The sequence below is a fragment of the Physella acuta genome, unplaced genomic scaffold (genome assembly GCF_028476545.2).
Source record: "Physella acuta isolate Inbredline_101_S28 unplaced genomic scaffold, ASM2847654v3 ptg002772l, whole genome shotgun sequence".
NCBI classification, from domain to species: domain Eukaryota; kingdom Metazoa; phylum Mollusca; class Gastropoda; family Physidae; genus Physella; species Physella acuta.
The window spans coordinates 2,711-20,889 of record NW_026734192.1 but is presented as its reverse complement, the minus strand read 5'-3'; the positions used below and the strand labels follow the sequence as shown (position 1 = coordinate 20,889).

General features: G+C 45.2%; 3 protein-coding genes across 3 annotated transcripts; 2 read left to right on the top strand and 1 right to left on the bottom strand.

Moving 5' to 3' along the window:
* Positions 1-164: 164 nt before the first annotated feature.
* On the top strand, positions 165-3,876 carry LOC131934267 (cathepsin B-like cysteine proteinase; the record flags this gene model as incomplete). The annotated part of the gene is made up of 3 exons (XM_059290492.1): positions 165-277; positions 1,522-1,650; positions 3,753-3,876. Coding segments are annotated over 3 exons (313 nt in total), but the record flags the coding sequence as incomplete, so codon positions are not given.
* Positions 3,877-5,307: 1,431 nt separating this feature from the next.
* On the bottom strand, positions 5,308-12,674 carry LOC131934266 (uncharacterized; the record flags this gene model as incomplete). Its single annotated transcript, XM_059290491.1, is given in 2 exon segments — positions 5,308-12,099; positions 12,605-12,674. A coding segment is annotated over 1 exon segment (6,370 nt), but the record flags the coding sequence as incomplete, so codon positions are not given.
* Positions 12,675-14,756: 2,082 nt separating this feature from the next.
* On the top strand, positions 14,757-17,461 carry LOC131934265 (uncharacterized). Its single transcript, XM_059290490.1, has 2 exons — positions 14,757-14,889; positions 15,812-17,461. The coding sequence occupies exon 2, from the start codon at positions 16,606-16,608 to the stop codon at positions 17,263-17,265; it is 660 nt and encodes a 219-aa protein (XP_059146473.1). The 5' UTR covers positions 14,757-14,889; positions 15,812-16,605; the 3' UTR covers positions 17,266-17,461.
* The last annotated feature ends 718 nt before the right edge of the window (positions 17,462-18,179 follow it).

Genomic DNA, 18,179 nt, shown 5'->3' with positions numbered 1-18,179 from the left:
GAAAACGGTAATAAACAGATCAAAACGTCAGATTAAAAATCACATATTATTTTAACTTGGTAAAGTCTTTTTTTTTAATTGGTAACTTGATACTGTAAGGAGTATAATGTATATTCATATCATAGCTATTGATATAACTACACCCCCCTCTCCCCTCTTTCCAGGCAAGAAATCCTACGGTGTCAGGGGTGTCCAGCAAATCATGCAAGAGCTGGTCGACAACGGCCAGTGACCGCCGCTTTTGATGTCTACAGCGACTTCCTGTCCTACAAAACAGGTCGGTCTGGTTTCTAGAATTATCTGTGTCTAGCAACCGCTATGTTTCTAGAATTATCTTTGTCTAGCTAGCAACCGCTGTGTTTCTAGAATTATCTGTGTCTAGCTAGCAACCGCTGGGTTTTCGCCTGACTCGCGTTGTGTTTTTGTCTAACAACTGTTGCATAGCAACCGTTGGTCTAGGAACCGTTTTATTTTTTATCTAGCAACAGTCGGTGTAGCAGCCATTGTGTGTTTTGTCTCGCAAACAACGTGTGGTTTACCATTGTTGTTTTTTTTTTTTTGTTGTTTTTTTTTTGTCTTGCCTTGCAACTGTTGTTTAGCAACCATTGTGTAGCATCCATTGTGTTATCGCCTAGCAACCATTGTGTAGCAGCCATTGTATGTTATTGCTTAGCAACCGTTGTCTAGCAACCATTGTGTAGCAACCACTCTACCAACCACTGTCTAACAACCACTGGTCTACCAACACCTGCCTAGCAACCATTGTGTAGCAACCACTGTGTAGCAACCACTGTCTAGCAACCACTGTCTAGCAACAACCGTCTAGCAACTAGTGGTAGCAACCACCCCCTGTGTAACAACCACTGTGTAACAACAACCACTGTGTAGCAACCACCACTGTGTAGCAACCACCACTGTGTAGCAACAACCACTGTGTAGCAACCATTGTGTAACAACCACTGTGTAGCAACAACCACTGTGTAGCAACCATTTGTGTAACAACCACTGTGTAGCAACAACCACTGTGTAGCAACCATTGTGTAACAACCACTGTGTAGCAACCACCCCTGTGGTAGCAACCACCCCTGTGTAGCAAACAACCACTGTGTAGCAACAACCACTGTGTAGCAACAACCACTGTGTAGCAACCATTGTGTAACAACCACTGTGTAGCAACCACCCCTGTGTAGCAACCACCCCTGTGTAGCAACAACCACTGTGTAGCAACCACCCCCTGTGTAGCAACCACCCCTGTGTAGCAACAACCACTGTGTTAGCAACAACCACTGTGTAGCAACAACCACTGTGTAGCAACAACCACTGTGTAGCAACAACCACCGTGTAGCAACAACCACTGTCTAGCAACCACTGTGTAGCAACCACTGTGTAGCAACCACTGTGTAGCAACCACTGTGTAGCAACAACCACTGTGTAACAACCACTGTCTAGCTACCATTGGCTAGCAACAACCATTGTCTACCAACCCCTGTAACACACTGAATGCCCCCCCCCCCCCCACAGGTGTGTACAAGCACACGACCGGCTCCTACGAAGGTGGACACGCCGTGAAGATCATCGGATACGGCACGGAGAACGGTCAGGACTACTGGCTGGTGGCCAACTCATGGAACGAGGACTGGGGTGACAAAGGTAGGTCAAGGTCATGTTGAGGGTGGGATAAAGGGAGATGGGTCAAGGTTATGTCGAGGGTGGGTCAGGGAGATGGGTCAAGGTCAAAGTTGGTTGGAGGGATGTGTCAAGCTTACTGGCTGGTGGCTTACTCATGGAATGAGGAAGGGTGATAAAGGTTGGTCAAGGTCATGTTGAGGGTGGGTAGGGGAGATGGGTCAGGGTCATAATGTTGGAGGGATGGGTTAAGGTTACTGGCTGGTCGCTAGCTCATGGAACGAGGACTGGGGTGACAAAGGTAGGTCAAGGTCATGTTTGGTGGGATGGGGAGATGTGTCAAGGTCATAGTGAGTTGGAGGGGTGGGCTAAGGTTACTGGCTGGTCGCTAACTCATGGAATGGGGACTGGGGTGACAAAGGTAGGTCAAGGTCATATTGGGGTGGGATAAAGGAGATGGGTCAAGGTCATGCTGTTGATGGGTTAAGACTACTGACTGGTGGCTAACTCATGGAATGAGGATTGGGGTGATAAAGGTAGGTCAAGGTCATGTCCGGGTGGGTAGGGGAGATGGGTCAAGGTCATGCTGTTGATGGGTTAAGGCTACTGGCTGGTGGCCAACTCATGGAACGAGGACTGGGGTGACAAAGGTAGGTCAAGGTCATGTTGGGGGTGGGTCATGGGAGATGGGTCAAGGTCATGCTGTTGATGGGTTAAGGCTACAGGCTGGTGGCCAACTCATGGAACGAGGACTGGGGTGACAAAGGTAGGTCAAGGTCATGTTGGGGGTGGGTCATGCTGTTGATAGGTTAAGGCTACTGGCTGGTGGAATGAGGATTGGGGTGACAAAGGTAGGTCAAGGTTGGATCGATGGGTCAAGGCTACTGGCTGGTGGCTAGCTCATGGAATGAGGACGGGTGATAAAGGTAGATCAAGGTCAAGTCCAGGGTGGGTGGGGAGATGGGTCAAGGGCATGGTTGGTTGGAGGGATGGTGTCAAGGTTACTGGCTGGTGGCTTACTCGTGGAATGAGGACGGTTGATAAAGGTAGATCAAGGTCAAGGTAGGTGAGATGGGTTAAGGTCATAGCTGGTTGGAGGGATGTGTCAAGGACGACGAGTTGGGGGATGAGGTCAAGGTTACTGGCAGGTGGCCAACTCATGGGTTAAGTTCATGTCGAGGGTGGGTCAGGGCGATGGGTCAAGGTCATGCTGAGTCAAGGTTACTGGGTGGTGGCTAGCTTATGAATTTGGGTAAAGTTCATGAAGAGTTTGGGGTGGTTGGGGAGTGAGTTGGGTCAAGGTCATTTTGCGTTAGGGTGATCAGGGGAGATGGATCAAGGCAATACTGAGCCGGAGAGAGGGTCAAGGTCACTGGGTGGTTGCCAACTAATGGAGTGAGGATCGGGTGTCAAAGGTGGGTCAATGTCAAGGTAGTGCTTGTTACTTGTTTTTGGGTGATACATATTGTGGTCAAGTACAAGCTAATTTAGGCTGGGTAGAGGGAAATGGGTTAGTTCGTCTTCAACAAACTCTTCTTGATGGTTGTCGCGAGGATTGTTTACTTTAGCAACTCAAGAACACAACAAACTAAGCACGGCGCCTAATCGATGTGAGATGTAACAAACATACAGAAATCCAACAAATTTTAAAAAGTCAAATAATCACACGTTAATTTACGCGATTTTATGGCATAATCTATCTATATATATATATATAATTAATTCTCTTCTGGGAGACGCTAGAAAACAAGCTGTAAACGCGCTCCCAACTACCCCCACCCCTACATGGTCTGGTGAGCTGTGGTTCACTCTAAATGTTTACAGAGCCCGGTTTAGTGACGACTATTAGGGGCAGATAATTTAGTTTGAAACGATTTTAAACGTAGGGGGGGTAACTAAGTGGAGTTTACTTTAACGGAGGGGGTGGGGGAGGGGGAGGAGGGGGGTTATCGTCCTTAACGAGCTACTTATAGTGTTTTAAAGAAACAATTTCAGTGGCAGCGTTGGTAGTGTCGAATTCACAAATTATGAATAACTGAGAAGTAGAAAAAACAATTACTAAATAGCGGCGTATGATATACCGCGGGTCGGCTTGTACTTTATAAAATTTGTTTGTTAATTTTCAGGCTTCTTCAAGATTGCCAAGGGTAAAAACGAATGCAGTATTGAGAGTGAGATCGTGGCAGGAGACGCATAACCACTTTTAGTTGTATAAAAATTATACTTTTACAATAAACGATGTTTTTTATTTACTGTTTGTTGTTATATTTTAATTGTTTCGTTTATTTTTTTTTCTTCAATCCGTATGTTGTTGTTTTACAAGAATTTCGGCTCTGTATTTTTTACTTTCTCGTATATACGAAGTATAGAGAAAGTCTTGTTTACATTGGATTTTAATTCCATATTGTCAGAGAGGTAGAGAGTAATAGTTAGGACAGGGGATAGAAAACCTTCATGGATATGAAACGAAAAGAAATAATTCTTTCCTTTTTTTTTTAAATCAACACCTGTCATGTCCATCTCATGACAAGTTTTACTTTACACAAGTATTTTTTAACAAAAAAAAAATTGACATGAAGTTTCGGCAAAAGACCTTCGTCAAAACGTACATTAATTTCAACCATGTACTAAGGGGTCATCCATAAATGACGTCACGCTTTTTTGACGATTTTTACCTACCCCCCCCCCCTACCCTGCGTCACACGTCGTCACAAAAAGCCACCCCCCCCCCTAAAATGACGTCACACCTCAGCCTATAACCCCCCCCCCCCCCCTCAAAATTGCAGTTGCATTTTTTTTTAAACATCGACATTTTTCTAAAATTTTGTCTGAAATATGTCAAAATAGAGTATTGTAATCAATTCCTATTATAATTTATTAAAACTGTTTTCTAAAACGCGAAATAACGTCTAAAATTCATTTTCTAACATTTCTTATTGTCGCACCATCTTAACCCCCCCCCCCCCCTCCCCCTCATCACAAAATTACCGACCCCCCCCCCTCCCCCCTACGAGTGTATACATGCAGCTTCTCTCTTTTTGGTCTATCTGCTGCGTGGAGAGAGGTGGTATGTGCAAAGAGTGGGGGGGGGTCTGTCGCTCTGTGGAGAAAGTAGAGTGGGGGGGGGTGGTCTGATTTATGAACAACATCCGGCTCTTCTCAACTTACGCCTTGATTTCTTAGGCGCAATTATCCAATCGACATTATCAGACGATGTAGCCATTTATTTGCGACCTCGACTAGGCTTTCACTGAAAAGTTTGAAATAGTGTTTTTGAGTTCGTTTACACTTGAGTTAGTTTACACTTTCGGACCAGGCGGTCAATATGGCAGATGAAGTAGAGTTCACCTGTGACCTCGGATAGTGTGTTCAGTCACCTTCACATACACTAACGTGAGTGGGGTACTAATCAGAGCTGGGTGGACTCAGTGACATCTTACCTATTCGAGCCCAAATAAATTAAACTTCAATAAAGAAAAACGTTTGATGTTACTATAAAAAATAAAACGAAACGTAATTTCACAGTGACTACAAAACAAACAAAAAACCTTTGCTGCATACTTTATTTATTTCATTCGTTGGTTACATTGGTTTTTGTGAGCCGCCTATTTATAGACAAACAGCTTTTAAAAATTTATTCTACGATATATCCAGCTTTATTTTTTTTTTTTTACTTTTTACTTAGACTTTGCAAGAAACGCACGCGTCTATCTGTGCGAGCGATTAGGTTGGATCTACAGTCGGAGGATGGGTCCTCCTTGGTGATTGGTGCCGGTTTGATTGGAGTAAACCACTGACAGGGGCGGAGCTTGGGAGTAGATGTCCGGGGGACGGGCTCTCGTCGTGAGTTCAACGAGGAGGCGCGGTGGTCCGCGTGAGCAGGAGATACACCGCGGCCTTTCCTCGGCGTGCTGGTGGTTCTCGAGCTTGTATTACTGCGTGGGTGGATGTGCTTGGGGTACCCTTTGACCAGGTACCCGTTTAAAAGGGACTCCGATTTCGATTTCAACTGGACGTCGGGCGTCATTTGAAAGCCGGGGGTTAATCTTTTAAGCTGTGCTGATTGGCTGAACTCTGCTGCGTGCTGACGACGTGTAGGGGTTTCTTTCTTGTTAACCTTCGACATGACCCGCTGGTAAAAAGCGCTCGATTTTTGTAAAGGTTTCTCGGTTGATTTCACTTTATTGTGTAAAGCATTGCCGGTGGTTTTTATAGAGCTGTTGCCTACTGGCTCAATTTTGCAGTTTTTTAGTTGATTTTGAACCCCTGTACGAGAATTCAGCTTGACTTTCAAAACTTTGATTTCCCGGGTATTTTTATCAGCAGGTAAGCTTACATTAGGCGCGGCAACAACGGCCATGCCGACTTTTCCAGGCACATGAGATATGGAATACAGTTTACCGCAGGCGTTAGATCTCGTGTCGGAGCCGACCATTTTCTCAGAGGACAAGAGACTCGTGACGTGAACCATCCGGTCGACATTCGTTTTCGTCAGGCGAAACCTCGCAGCTTTCTCGTCGCTCGCGGCGTTCTGAGATTTATTCTTGTGGCGCCGGCCTTTTACCAGCTTCTTCTTCGGTGGCTTAGGGCTCATCTCTAGACTGTCGCAGAGTGTGGCCAAGTCAGACGCCAGTCCGGATTTGGATTTACCGACGACTTTTTTGGAAGAAACGGTTTTTTTCAAGACTTTTTGTATTGTCTTTTTAGAAACTTTGATCGCCGGGGGGAGACGGTTGCATGGCTGCATGTCGTACGAGCTGTTTGAAGACACGTTGTCTCGTGCAGGCGAGCGTGCTAGTTGAGACATTGCGCGGTCTTTCTCACCTGAAGTGGAAGGTTTGTTATGGTCAGGTGAAATATGAAGAGGAGAGGTACCTAGTTCAGTCTTTAGGTCAAACAACTGCGAGGCCTGGTTCAACATGTCTACCTTAGGTTTACCTTTATTTTTGTACCGGTTTAACACCGACAAGATGCGGAGGTTCTCTCTGAAATTTGAAGGCGTCGCCGCGTGCAGAGGCCTGCGTGGCGGCGCCTTCGTTTTGTGTTTCATTACCACTTGCGTGACGGGTTTTCGATGCTTACGACTGCGCGACTTAAAAGACAAGGCTTTTTTAAGCACCGCGGGAGCTTTAGCAGTGACAAAACTGCTCACCATTGAGGTTTTTTTAACTCTTTGGCAAGCCGCGCTGGTGGAGGGTTCAGAGCGGTTAAGCGAAGCCGGCTGGGGGTTGGATCGAACTACCCTTAAAACCTTTTTGGCCTTGGCGTGTTTTTTTCGGTGTCCTTTCTCGTTGTATTCGTAGTAGGCTAAGTTGTTCTTCTTCCGTCTGTTGTGGCTAGCCTTGGGTTTCTTGACCTCTTGGGAGTCCGCTGGTATCTTCGACTCGTTGGACGCCAGGTATTTGATCATCTGTATTTCATTTTCCGGGAATTTGAGTCTCATCCCCGTGGTGACGTAGGCAAGGTATGCCAGCTTCTGCCGTCTCGCCGCCTCTGAGGGCGGGTCTAGATAAAACTTCGTCTTGTTTTTCTTGCTGTCGGTCTGGGATGAAGACTCAGACTTTTCCTCGGGCTGTTTGACCAGTATGGAGTCTGGAGGCTTCCTGGCGTCCACGGGGGAGCCAGACAAACTAATCGCAGAGCTGGCGACTGTCTCACGGTTGACCAAAACCTCGGGGTTCAATTCATTCGGTGTCGGATTGTTTATGTCTATGAAAGATGCTGATTCCATCTTGAGAAGCTTTGGGCTCGGAACATTCCACAACGCTTTCGTTTTCCCTTTAACATTTTTATATTTAGCAGCGCTGCTGGCTGAGGTAATGTACCTAGTTTGTTTGTGGATAAATTTAGCCTTTGGTTTAGCAGATTTAGGCGACTCAAGCTCTTGTTCTGAGTTCCCCGTTTGCTCCGATAAAGGCACCATTTTTTGTTCCGCTGAAGACTGCCTTTTTGGCGTTTTCTCTGCAGGTTTTAATTTTTCCCCGCTTTTTAATTTTTCTGCTTTCAATAAAGCTGTTCCCTTCGGGTGGGTTTTCTCGAAGATTGGGGTTGATTCGGCTGATTTGACTTTCTGGGTGTACGGATGAAAGGTCTTGGACAGAGAAAAGGGGCTGAGCTGGGGCGCGGATACGTGAGGGTCAACAGATGAGGAGTTGTCCATTTCAGAGAGGGGCGCGGGGGCTTGAGCCTGGGATGTTACACTGGGTTGGGTGTCCACCGCCTGAAACACGGTCTGGTTGCTCAAGTTGAAGAGAATCTTCAGGTACTTGTTCGAAGGCTTCAGCTGATCCGCCAGAAAATTGAGCTCGTTCCTTTTCCCGTCATTGCCGGGCGAGCTCTTGGTCGTTCGCCTCGTGTTTCGACGTTTTGACATTCCATTTAAAACTTTCGTCTTATCTTTTTCATTGCCACTTACCGTACTTTGTTCGTCGTCTATCGGTGTCCTCGATTCTTGAAATTCGGACTGGTAAGGTCGTAATCGATTATGAAATTTAGTATTACGGACGACAAAGATATCGGGGGTGTCCACGGATGATCCGATCTTTTTCAGACGGTTCAACTCTTCGACGCGTAAACGAAAAATGTTGTCTGATATCTTTTGGACGCTGTGCTGGTTGATCTCGCTGGCGCTGCCTCTGGTTTGTTCGATGAACCTTTGGAAGCTCTCGCGGTGGGAATCGAGACGAGACTCGCTCTTGAGGGAGGCCGCGGAGCTGGTTTGGCTGTACAGACGCTTGTGGAGTGTGGATTCGATCTCCGCCGTGTCCATATCGCTAAATATAGACGTCTCCATCCCGCCATAAGATTGGCTTCTGGGTCCGTTTTTGATGAATTTGATATCACTTCTTGTCGGGCTCGATTTGAGTTTGTCAAAACTTTTCCCTAACTTAGAAGTCCAAGGTTTCTGTGGCTTAGATTTCAGCGGTCGCCAGATTGGTTTGGGGTGTTTGGGTGACGGTTGCTGTTCTTCTTTAGACGTGGGTTCAACTTGGTTCACCTTTTCAGCGAGCTTGACTTCGGTTTGCTCCGAGGTTGATCGCGGTTTCTCGGCGCTGGTTAAATTAGGCGACGAGGCCGGCTTGTCTGTGGTTGTTGAAGATTGCAACCGATTACTGCTGACTTTTGTTGGAGATTTATCTCTCTTTAACGCCGGGTCCGAATAGGGGATCTTACTCTCTTTAGCGTCGTTAACTCTCCCAAACGACATCGGTACTGAGCTCACCTTGCTAGCGGGCAAACCAGTTAAACTTGTTTTTACAGCGCCTAATTCGCTAGTAGCATTCTTTATCGGTGTTTCGGCAATTTTTACCGTTTCTGTAACCACTTTACTGCTGTCAGGGATGTTTGTCGTCTGCGGTGGTTGTGTGGGCTCTTGTTTGAGCGCTAGTTTCGACTCCTCCGTCTGAATGTCTTTAGACGCCGCGGTGTTGACTGAAATGGCTTGGTCTATTTTCGTCACGTCTTGGCTAGTGACTAACTTATTCGCGGTAGTGCTGGGCTTGAGATGAACGATACTGTAGTCCATCGATGTGGACTTGCTCAGAGTTTTAGCCCCGTCGATTTTTAACGAAGTTTTTGCTAACATAGACGTCATGGAAGTGGCGATCGTCTGCTTCGAATTTCTCAGATGGGAGGGTAAAAGTTTACTTTTATCGACAACGACCTCGGATGTTTTTGGTTTGATTGTTTTGCTCGTTTGTGTGGTATTCTCTGACGGCGGTTTCGGCGTTACGCTTTTTGCCCTCTTTTGAACTTTGTTCGGTGCCTTGGCCTCGTTCTCGTTCGCCTTGTTGACGAGACTTAACGCCCGTTTTAACGACTGGATCCGGTCGTGCTGGATGTCTATTGCGGCCTCATACGACGCTTTGAAATCCTCGTGATTGAATTTATTTTTTTTAGGGCGTACATTTTTGAAAGCTCTTTTTGTATTGACGACGTTGAAACTCGTGTTGGTCGAGGAGGCGGGTGTGATTTTCCGAATAATTTCCGATTTTTTTATCTTAGTGACGACTGGTGCAAATTTTAAAGGCGTGTGCGTTCTTGGCGCGGCGGGGCTCGCCCTCTTGACGGCGTCGGTCGAGATTTTCGGTTTACTAAACTGAATCTGCGGCGCCGATATAAAGACTTTCAGCTCGCGTTTCTGTGACGTCATCTGAGGCTGAGATTTGGTCTGGGGCAAAACTTTTTCCGGTTTCGCTTTCTGGTCTTTGGTTATGTCTGAGAACCGGCGTCGAACCGGTATGGCGGTCCGGTTTGATTTCGCGGGCGACCGGACTGCGTTGCGGTTGTCGATTTTTGGAGGGGCGCTCAGGGTTTTCTTGCCCATGTGGACTTTGCTCATCCCGCGTCGCGTGTCGGCGTAGAAGTTCAGCTCGTTGTTGCTCATCGAAGCCAGGCTCGATACATTATATGACGTGGACCCGGATTCGAAAAACTCCGGATTAGGCACCGGTACGGGCGATTTTTTATAAACGCTGCTTTTTTTCCGCGACAGCGTTTTCGTGGAGTTTTCCGTCGCGCTCGAGTCTTTCATTTCGAAAATGCCCTCGGATATCTCCGAGCTGGTTACGGCGGACGACGAGTCGTTGATGATCAAATTTCTGCCCCGGCGGTCTGGATGCGTCCGTTGGATGATTCTCAAGCGGCTCTCGCTTGACGTCATCTCCCTCTCGCCGCTATCGCTGCGGTTGTTGGTGCGGCCCAGGACTTCGCCGTTGGTCGTCAGCGCCGAGCTGTTCGTGTTGTCTTTGACCGTGTCGACGGACGGGCCGCAGACGTTGGTTGTGTTGCTCTTGTGTGGCCTCACGTTCTTTTTCTTGCTGGTTTCCAACGCCGCTGCGGACGACGACAACTTGGAGCGCCGTGCGGATAATATTTTGTCAACAGTGTCCTTGACATTTAAACTATCCGAGGAATCGGAACTAGCCGTTAACAAAACGCTCGTGCATTTTTTGAGGTTTTGACCTGCGCACTCAGACATGATGTTCTTTTCGTTGGTTTTTCTTTTCACCGGCAACGGGGACGATGTTTCCTTCGACGCGCGCTTATCTGTCTTCGGGGTTAAGTTGAAGTTCTGCATCTGGACAATGCTGGCGCGAACGGTACTGTTGGCGCAGGAAACCACGTCCTTCCTCTCGTCTGCCCGGCCCCTAACAGACGCCGACTTATACATCCAATCACTGACGGCGTTCACGATCTTCGGGCTGTCAAAGATGTGATCGTGCGACAGAAACGAGCTCTCGCTGGCGTATTGAAACAAACTCCTGGATCTCTGACGCTCCGTCTTCCCCTTGTAAAAAATCCCCCGGCTGGCGGATTTGTCGTTGCGGATCGGCAAAACTCGGAAAGACACGGACGTCTGTTTGCTGGATGTAATCAGACTGGAGTCGCTGTCCGAAGAATCGGATCGTTTATTTTCGTGTAAGGTCGATTGGGACTGAGACTGGGAGGCCTGAGCGAACTTCTGAGCGGCAGAACGCGCTTTCAAATTTTCGCGAATCGTCGCCCTGCGCATCTCCATGAAATACGCCTCCATGGCCATTTTTTTCGAATCCCTGCCAACGTTATTTGATTTCTCCATCTCTGCTTTAGCCATCTGTTGCCTTCGCTCTTCCCTGATTTGCTTCTCCTTCATGTATCGCTCCATAAACTGCGCTTTCAGTTGGGAGATCTTCGTGGAATCTAGACTGATCCCGTTTCTCGGCGGCAGATTGATACAGCGCGTTTTCCGCCTTTTCGAAGACTTGGGGCTTTTGCTTTTGGTCGAGGTTTTTTTAATAATGGGTTGCTTTGTGGTTGTTTCTGTGTCATCTCGCTTGACGATCAACGACTTATCAAAGGGCGGAGGGATGAAGAAATCGTGATACACTGTGATGACAAGCTTATCTCTCTCAGTGACGTCCCTTTTATTCTGAGTCCCCAGCATACTCTCGTTGAACATCACAATTTCGTTATTTTTCGTTTCGTTTATCTTATCTTGCTCAATGTTTTCGTATTTCGAATAATCCCCCCAGCTTCTTTTGTGCAATGTAGCTTTTTGACATAGGGCCATTTTTCTAATATGCTGACTTAAAAAAAAATATTTTAAAAATTCTACTCTAGACGTGTGTATTTCTTATGTAATATCTACACATCCCCCCTCGATAGTGTCCATAAAACTGGATCGCATAGCTCAGAATAACCACAGTGTGTTTTTCTGACTAGTGTTCATGGTTGACGTCATTTCCGGAACAGCTAAAAATACTCCAGGATCTTGAAACAGACACATGCAGACGATGGAACTCCATTCCTACAATCACGTGATAAACAGCCTCGTTTTAGATGGTGTGCATTTCATAGAGAAGTAGAACAAATGAGCTCTGGCTGTTTCGTTCTTCAGTTGGAATTATTTGGTTTTGGTTTAAATTTTTAAAATAATATTAAAGTCCATTAAACTGTACCTCAAGACTTAACTTCGATGGTCTGAAACAAATGCTGCATTAATTTTAGTAGGCTTACAGCCTTTTTCTTTGATTGCAATCACATTTATCAAGAAATAAAATTGATTGAACCTAGGTATATATATATATATATATATATATATATATATATATATATATATATATATATATATATATATATATAATAAGGTGAAGTAATTGGTTGTACTAATAAAGCAATAACTTAAATAATAAATGAGATTTAAACAAAACAATGCACATACTTGTGCTGAACTCTACTTCAAGTTTACTCAGATTTTTAGTATTAACATAGATCTACCGTGCATTTTAGCGTACTGGTTAGTTATAAATAGTGATGTAATCTAGAATTTGATATAGATCATTAATAATTAATTCATTAGAAGCCAAATATTTCAAAAGTCAAATGTAGCAATTCTAATGTGTATTCAATAGAATGTTGTGTCTAAAGTAATATTAAAATAAAGATATTCTCAAGCACATATATATTGTATATCGTCTTTAATACATAAAGCAAGTACCTAAATGAGATTTGGTGCATCCTTGATGTTATAAACTGAACAGCTGTTTTAGTTACAAATACAACCCGGATGTGATGTCAAGGTAGAGTTTTCTATTTTCAGGCGAAAGAAGAATTCGGTCTGAGACTAGCTGACGCATTTTGTTTTCGGGTAGTCCCGTTGAGGTTTGAAAGCAACAAAGTAAACTCCTTGAAAACATAAACATTTAAAGGCAAGATAAGACTATACCAACTGTTTTTCTTTTTCCACAAACGGGCCAACATTTGCAATGAAAAGAGTGTGGCGTATTGAATTCAATTTAAACTGAAGGAACTTTACTCTTTTAGGCATTAGCGTTCAGTGTTTCTTTCAGCCTCAACTGTATTTTTCCAGGGTGGGGGGGGGGGGATTCTAGAAACTTTCGTGGGGGGGGAGATGCGCAGTTGAATTCCTGGGAGGAGGGAGGGTCGCGGAGGGAGGGGGAGATGGCCCGTGGCAGTATACTAGCTGTGCCCCTCCCCCCTCAGAGTTTCTTCCAGGCATCTCTTCGGGGCAGAAGAACGTCTACCACCCCCACCTCCCCAACTAAATGGATTTATATAGAAAATATATACTTTTACCAGTGTCCGTCCGTCGTCCGTCCCCCCCCCCCCCCCCCCATGAGATGCCTGATGCCATGGAACGGCTAATAGAATAGTTGATCTGAGTTCCAGAGAAAAATTTTTAGCCATCGCCAAGATCTATAGGCGTGGCTTGGGGTTGGGGGGGGGAGAACCCACCCACTATTCTCCACGAATATTTTGCCCTGTTGATACCATGCCAGAATCCACCTTGCCGTAAGGGTCGTCAGTTTCCGGTGCGTGTGATCTATCCATTTCCGTCCTCTTTACATTTCACCCCAGGAGAGGCGTAGCGACCCTTCCCGGCGCCCGGGGACAAACTTTTCAATTTGCACCCCCCCCCCTCGAGATTTTGATTTGCACCCCCCCTCAAACTTTCAATTTGCAGCACCCCTCGAGATTTCGATTAGCACCCCTCCCCCCCCCCCCCTCAAACTTTCGATTTGCACCCCCCCTCGAGATTTCGATTTGCACCCCCCACCTCAAACTTTCGATTTGCACCCCCCTCGAGATTTTGATTTGCACCCTCCCCCCCCCCTTCAAACTTTTGATTTCCACCCCCTCCACCTTTCAATTTATTTTTCCAACCCATTTTGGCGCCGCCCCCCCCCCCTCGCTACGCTACTGCACCTCAGAGTGTTGACGGGCAGAGTGGGTTTTAACCTGGGTTTGATCGAACCCTAGGGTTTCGTTGAGTCAGTATCAGAGGATCGGCGGAGGTTAACACACACACGACTCAAATGATTCACGACTGGAGTTTGTCATCGTGGTTGGTAGAACTATTAAGAAAGGTTCGGTGAATGCGCATACAAAACTGGTGGGGTTCGGGACCTACAAATCACTGACATAGACGGATTTAAACTTTTAGTTTATGGCGCCTTGGCATACCCCTTATATCCGAGTACGATCATAATAAATGTAAAGCTACCTTTTCGAACCTGGGGTGCATTAGTCAGATGAAGTAGAGTTCACTTGTTTCTGTGATCTAGGCACACATAGGAATAGTGTTGCCAGTACGATGCCCAGCTGCTTTTGATTTCCTCAAAGAGATAAGATCCCATAAGTTGGATAAGCTCAGGGCAGAGGCGTATCTAGGCGAGGGCGTGAGGGGAGGTCGCCCCGTGCGCTAATCCGGGGGGCAGGGGCGACAAACGGGGTAGGAAAAAAATAAAAAGCTCTCTTTGCAAAGTCGAATTTCAGAAAATAGACTGCTATTTGGCTTTGCAGACTGATTTCCTGAATCGGTATGTGTGTGGGGGGAGGGGCGGAATTTTTCGCCAACGTGAATAACAAAGTTTGAATGGTGGGCGCAACATTGATAGTTCGCCCCAGACGCCGGAATAGGCCGCTTCGCCCGTGACTCAGGGATTTCCTAATGAATATCAAATTGTTTGTTTGTTTTTTTTAGCAGAAATAAAGGCCAAAGAAAAATAATGTTTTAAAGTATAAATATAATATTTTATCCTAACTTTCTGAAGAAAAAAAAAACAAATAATTTTCGTTTTTAACCATTTTGCGATATTATTTTTTAATGTCGGGTAACAATGACGTCACATCCTGATGTTTATTTCCTCTTTAGAATTTAGAAAAAAATAAAAAATGGGAGTTGTGTAGTAAAAAAGTCAACTAAAAAAAACAGTCTAAACTTAGCTAACAGGAAGGGGTTGTTTTAGGGCTACAATAAAGGTACGTATGAGTCGAACTCAGGTGAATTTAGCGTAAAGCAGCTTCAAAACAGACGCTCCGTTTTAATTGGTTTTAATTTGTAATAAATCAACTGTAGTGTTTTATTATAATTATACAGAGCCCGTTTGTATAGTATAGACTATAGACAGTTCAGTGTAGATTATATGTTGCTTAATAAAATTTACTCCGCGCCATAATGAGGTTAACATCCAAGAAAATGTTGGATAAAATAGCCCATAGATCTATCCCATTATAGGTGTCCTAGCTGTACCTTTAACCGTTAACCCAGAGGCGCAGCAACGGGGGGGGGGGGGGTACATATGTCCCCGGGCGCCAACCCTAGGGGCGCCAAAACAAGCTCATTTTAGTTGCTATTTTGCATTATAAATATAAAAATATATGGGGGGGGGCGCCAAATTGAAAGTTTGTCCCCGGGCGCCGGGAGGGGTCGCTACGCCTCTGCGTTAACCTCAACCTTAACCTTAGCCTTAACATTAGCCGCTTAGCCTTAGCTCTGGCCATATTTTACAGTTAAGATTAGGTGTAGTATTGTAATAAGTTTTATGGTCCAAATTTTAATTAACAGCGGGATAATATCTCACGAAAGTTTTTGAGGCAGGGATAATTGTCATGAAATACATTAACGGGGTGGTTACTTGACGGGGGGGGGGGGGGTGATTGGCAGGGGGTGGGAGGTGATGACCTTGTTTCGTTGATCCTAGACTGTAAATCTATTCAATGACTTCAGACTGCGTTTTAAAGGACGGGGGGGGGGGGGGTGTCTGGGTTGTTTTTTTTACGATGTGTGACTGGGGGGAGAGGGGGTATAATTTAATCTATTCTTCCCTTAAACACATAAGTCTAATTAACTTTGTAAATATGTACACCTTTAACCCTAAGCATTTACTGTTTACATTCACAGACCAACCCGGGCCCAGGAACAGCTGTCCTTTAAACCCGTGACTCCGCCCAAATCCACCCGCGTGATACAACACACGTAACACATCAGTGCGATGCTAGACCCATCTGTACCCCCAGTGTGACCCATCTGTACCCCCAGTGTAGCGCACTCATAACGCCATAGTATCCCAGCACCAACACTACTCCCATAGCCTGGACAGTCCCCTGATTCTAACCTTCCAAATATATACCAAAACTCATAGCCTGGACAATCCTCTGGTCCAAACCTTCCAAATTAAAACCAAAACTTAAAATATTTCTTCAAAGACACGGCCAATTCCTTGTGAGACACGATGAAAGCCTCAGGGGCGAAATACTACGGGGATAACCGTGATGAGATACAGAAGAGGATATGCAAGCTACGCCGGGATATCTACTCCCAGGCGCTCAGGGATTCCAAGTTCCCGCCCAGCGCCCGAACTAGCCCTCGGCCCGTTGTTAAACGGCGCAGTAAAACAGCCAGCCCGACGCGAACCCCCAAGTTGATGAGGCGGTTCTCTAACGAGAATGTATACATCGGAGATAGTGATAACCAAATGGAGTCTAACGCGGATCCCGGTATTAACAAGAAACTATCCATCATATCCAAGTTGGGGATCATCTCCGCGAAGAAAGGGATGGAGTTCGCATCCGCTTATGATAGTATCCAATGGATGCGCGAGAAACGCCGGAAGTTGAGCCTGTCCTCCGCCCACCTCCCCGCCCGGCTGCAACAAATTCAACCTGCTCCCGCAGCCGGGAAAACACACGCGCAACATGAAAATCATGGCCGTGTTGAATAAATTTCACCAGGATATCCTAAACGGAAAGCGGAAAAACGTCTCCAGCGAATGCAATTTCGGGTCCCGTTCAGACAAGGTTTCGACGACGGCGTTCATATCACAAGAAGATTTATCGCCCTTGAGTCTGCGGAAACAACCCACAAGAAGGAGGTTGTTCAAACTAAAAATGGGAAGCCGGCACCCGTTATACACCCACCAAAGGATAAACTGCGAGCTGCTCTCTAAAGGCATGCGTCTAGACCAAGTCTGCAGTAAAATCGAACCCGACGACATCACGCGAAACAACGATACCCTCTTCCACATTGTCGACACCCCGCACTACGACAAATACGTCAAAAACAAAGAGCTGTCCCAAAGCCTGGAAACCCACAAAGCGGAAAAGCCGCCTAAAAAAACATGGCTGGAGAAACTGATTGATGCCAGGAAGAACAAGGAAGTCGGCACCAACACGGAGTTACAGTGGAGCCCGACGACTTTCGCCAGCAGCCTCGAGGAAACCGGAAACATGCCCATTTTTTTCAAATTCCAACCCAGCAAAAAACTTTTCAGGAAACCGTTTGCGATATCCTTCTCGTACCAGCTTCTCGTAAATTGCCTGTTAGGGGAAAAGTTTATTATAGAAACCAATCTCTAATCTTGAGAGGTTTACAAAACTTATTTTAGAAAGCATACAAGTAATTTGTAATAAAGTTGTTACATCTTCATACGCCTATAAAATATACCACAATACTCATACCGAAAATGTTACTATATTTAATGTTTTTTTAAACCTATGCTAGTATTCTATTAATAACAGAAAGTTGGAAGCCGTATTGGATATATATATATATATATATATATATATATATATATATATATATATATATATATATATATATATATATATATATATATATATATATATATATATATATATATATATATATTCTATTGATGGAACGTAGTCATTTTCCTGGAAGAGACTGGTTTTTTTTAGATTCCCTTCCATCCGCCCCAAACTTGCCCATGGATATTTATAACTCCACTAGAACTTATCAGATCAATTCAATGTTTTTGACTATGTTACATTACAAATATAGATAATGTCGCGTGGATTTATATAGGCTGTATCGGGTGGACTTGTATCATCAAAGATCTTTATAAGGCGTGGTTCACTCACCATTAGAGAATACATCCATTACGCTCAGTGTTTCTAAGCCGGACCAGGTGATCTTTTTTTCCCCTCCTTTTAAATTATTTTTGTTAGAATAATATTTGTCATCATGATTTGAAAAAATGTTAATATCAATATATTATATTATTGGCAAAATGCGGGGAAAAGTAATAAAAATTTGACTCCTTTTTTTGCTTTTTTCTCAAGTGTATTTTCATGTTCGTTCATTTTTAAGTGTCTTACTTTTTGATGATGGGACTTCATCGTTGCCTCAGTGGGCGTCAAGTACAGTGGCATCAAGTGCAGGCTCAAGAACAGGGGCATCAAGAACAGGGGCATCGAGTATAAGGGCATCAAGAGCATGGGCATCAAGCACAGTGGCATAAAGTACAGGG

Coding starts and splice junctions, on each gene's coding strand:
- LOC131934265 (XM_059290490.1), top strand. CDS start 16,606: ATGAAAATCATGGCCGTGTTGAATAAATTTCACCAGGATATCCTAAAC.